The following is a 3,884-nucleotide window of genomic DNA, read 5'->3' on the forward strand; positions in this document are numbered from 1 at the left end:
CTCTGGGATTGCAGTGCAACTTCTTGCCACTAGGCCACCAGAGCTCCCAGACAGTTCTGGTTTCTTTAGGATATATTCCCAGTAGTAGGGTTGCTGTGTCAAATGGTATTTCTATTTCCAGCTTTTTGAGAAGGTACCATACTGCCTTCCTTAGTGGTTGCGCCATTTTACACTCCCACCAACAGTGAGAAAGGACTCCAATTTCTCCATAACCTCACCAGTATTTGTTTGTTGCTCTGTTGGATTTTGCTATTGTTACTGGGGTGAGATGATATCTCAGTTGTTTTGATTTCTATCTCTCTTAGAGCTAGGGATTTTGAACATTTCATCATGTGTTTGTTGGCCATCTGAATTTCTTCTCTGGTGAACGTTCTGTTCATATCTTGTACCCATTTTGTGATTAGATTGTTTGCCTTTATCTTGTAGAGGTGCTTTTTCTTTAAAAAAATATGTACATATATTTTCTAAATTATCAGAGCACTGTTTTTTGCTGTGTCCAAAGGCTTTAGTATGTTTTGCTTTCACTGTTGTTTGATCTATAAATATTTTCATTTCATTATAAATTTCTTCTATTATCCAATTACTTCTAAGTAACGTGTTACTTAGTTTTGATATATTTAGGGGTTTTTTTCTTCTTTCTATTGTTGGTTTATAGTTCATAACATTTTTGTCAAAAAAGATGTTTTGTATTATTTTGATGTTTTTCAGTGTATTGAGGCTTGCTTTGTGGGCCCATATATGGTCTATTTTGGAGAATAATCCACATACTTTAAAACAGAAGATGTCCTGTGCTTTTGTTGGGTGGTATGAGATCAAGCTGGTTGGTTGCATTACTGGTCACATGTAGCTCTTGAGCACTTATAAGTGACAAGTGCAACTGAGGATATGAATTTATTTTACTTTGTTTTATTAATTTACATAGCCACATCCAACTAGCTGCAACCATATTTAGCAGCAATGTTTTAGATTAATCTACTAATAATTTTAACTCATTCTTCATGCTCTCTTCCCCACACTCACACCCACCCATTCATACTGAGAAGGGATTTCTGAAAATGACAAATCCATTTTGAGCATGGAAAGTCTGCACTTACTGAATTACCTCCACCTCCTAAGGAAATAAAATAGTTCATAGCTCCTCTCTGGTTTTTTTTGTAGCTGTCTCATTATCGAGAGCACTTGAACATTCAGGACCCTGAGAAACGAAAAGATTTTCTTAAGACCTGCATTGGGTAAGTGTGGAGGAGAGGTGGAAATACATTTATATAGAAAGAATAAAAAAGAATGGCGTGCATAATGAATTACAAAGCATCATTAAAGGTTGTCTCATTCACTTATATTCAGTTTATAAAGCTTCATTAAAAGTTGTCCCAAACACTAGTCCCTAAACAGAATTTTCACAATTTTTTTATAAAGCTCATTTCTTTCTTTACCTTGAGAGATTTCTCTTTTATTCTGACATTTCCACTCTTTGGTAGTAAAAAATGGGTTGGGTTTTTTGGTTTGTTTTTTTTTAAATGACCTTAACAAAGTAAAATTAAAAAGCTAGCAACACTTTTTGGACATATGTAAATTTTAAAATGTTTTTGGTCCTTGAAATCTCAAAATCCAGGAGCCACTATGCTAGGGCATGCTTTCACCCAGAATATGAATCCCTATAAAAACCAGCCCTTTGTGTTATTATCCTTCCTGTGAAACAACTTTTTTATGATTTAAGAACTTTCCTTTTTGGAAAGTGTGTCTACTCTCTGTATTGACATCAAATAAATTGAATTTCTCTTCAATGTGCCAGTATTTGAAGGCAGCAATAAAGTGTCTCCGGTACACCTTGCTTCTTCAAGTTCAGTTTTCACAGTTACTTCAGTCCATTTTCATGTGACATAATTTTGGGGCTTCAATTTGGATATTTGTATTAATGAAATCCTCAGTTCTGATGTTATAAAATACTGGGCCTTAAGACATGACCTCTGGTAAACCACTTTAGAATCATAATTGGAAGAGTGAGGTAACTGGAACCTTTTATTTTCTTTATTTCTTCTAAAAATTGGCTGTGTATTACTCTTGTATAGGGTAGTGTAGATGACTTTCAGAATTTCCCTAAGAGTTACATGAGGGAATAAGGCAGCATTTTCTAAAGGCTAGATCTGTGAACTAGAAATTTAACATCCAACTTCTATTCCTGGGCTTACCTATGGACTTCCATATGACTTATAGGTAAGCCGCTGTTTGTTCCTCAACTTTTCTGTTTGTGGAAGTGTTGAAGATGGGACTCTTGACATTTGTATAGATCTTTAGCACCAGACATGTATGTAGTTTCATTTCTCTGCAATAAAAAAAAGACTAAGAAATAGAAATGGCCCTTAAGGAGAGTTCCTTAACACGTTGCCACACACTTTTAAATTGAGACTATGCTTAGAAACACATTTTTTAACCGTCTTTTGCGGCAACGTGTAAGCAGTGACATGAATGACAGAGTTCCGCTGGGATCTGGATAATGGAAGCTCACTCCCTAGTCATATAACTCTTTGACAAAATATTTTAGCTTCCCAAAGAGAGGAATCTTAAGTCAAAATCACCAATGACCCCTCTTAAGTGGACAAAATCTTAACTATGAAACCCACACCAAAGGTCTAGTGCTTGCCTGCCTGCCCTTCAGGGTTGCTCTGAGGGTGACCTGATACCAGCTTTGGGAAGCACCATAAGCCCCTTAAGCGTTCCTCATGGTTTGTCTTAGTTGGGGTTGTTTCCTCTTTGAGTAGAGAACGTTACTAACCTCTGGCCTTCTACCAGTTTGCCATTTTCAGCAGAAGATTGTGCACACGTACAAGACCATTACACACTTCTGGAACGTCAGATCATCATCGAGGTTAGAATTTTCTCTGTATTTTTGCCTTCATAGATTGCTACCATGTAGTGCCATCCGGTCCCTAGGAGACGTTATGCTCTGCCTGTATATTTTCATTTCCCATTGCACTCTCTAAAAGGCTTTTATTTTCTCTTTTCCTCATTTTCTTTAGGCAAGATTTTTCCTTCTCACTTGTGTTAACCTGGAATTATTTCCTCTTATCCTGATCTCCACGTCATAACTACTTCTCCAGCCCTTGGCCATCCAAACTGTGTTATCCTCCATCACCTTAGTTTGAGTTTTTCTGGGTCATCTTACCAGGAGCCCTGTTAGCACAGGGTTTAATCACTTGGTTCCTATTTGAAAGGTTGGCAGCTTGCACCCACCATCCCCTCACTTGCCACTCTGTAGGAGAAAAGATGCTGCATTTGGATTCTGTAAATATCACAAACTTAGAAACCCTCCAAGGCAGGTCTACTCTGTCTTACACAGATGATGATCACACTATGAGTTAGAGTCAGTTCAGTGGCAGCAAGTGTTTTGGGACTATCTCAGGCATTTTCTTATTCTAATCTTTGCTTCGATCCTTGGGAGGGAATAAAACTCCCCTACTATACTACTAAACTTTTCTCCCCTGCCTCTACCCATAAATGTCATTCTTTCTCTTTTGCTTGCCTCACTTCCTCACAGGCAATTGATCAGAATCTGGAATCGGCGGGACAGACTGAGATCTTCCGGAAGCATCCCCGCAAAGCATCCATCCTCAACATGCCCCTCGTGACAACGCTCTTCTATTCGTGTTTCTACCACTACACGGAGGCTGAGGTACAGCCAGATTGTAAAGTCAGAGCCTTCGAATTCCTGTTGCACAGGAGGAGTGTAGTTCACATGCAGTATTTTTTTTTATTAAATTTTATTAGTTTTAATGAACATTTACAGAGATTTTTGGGTTTTCATTCATTCATTGTTGCACTGTTTTCTCCACCCTCATCCCCAGTTCGTTCTTCTTTCCCCCGCCCCCCAATGTCTGTTTTAATTG

General features: G+C 38.1%; 1 protein-coding gene across 2 annotated transcripts in view; it reads left to right on the forward strand.

Moving 5' to 3' along the window:
• VIPAS39 (VPS33B interacting protein, apical-basolateral polarity regulator, spe-39 homolog) overlaps positions 1-3,884 on the forward strand; it is a 37,879-nt gene that overhangs the window by 25,531 nt on the left and 8,464 nt on the right. For both annotated transcript variants that reach the window (XM_006884646.1, XM_006884647.1), the window contains 3 exons: positions 1,159-1,232; positions 2,791-2,866; positions 3,536-3,670. In XM_006884646.1, the coding sequence (XP_006884708.1) occupies positions 1,159-1,232; positions 2,791-2,866; positions 3,536-3,670 (285 nt within the window). The remainder of the gene's footprint in view (positions 1-1,158; positions 1,233-2,790; positions 2,867-3,535; positions 3,671-3,884) is intronic.

Source organism: Elephantulus edwardii, unplaced genomic scaffold (assembly GCF_000299155.1).
Source record: "Elephantulus edwardii isolate Elephantulus edwardi_28Jun2011 unplaced genomic scaffold, EleEdw1.0 scaffold00037, whole genome shotgun sequence".
Classification (NCBI taxonomy): domain Eukaryota; kingdom Metazoa; phylum Chordata; class Mammalia; order Macroscelidea; family Macroscelididae; genus Elephantulus; species Elephantulus edwardii.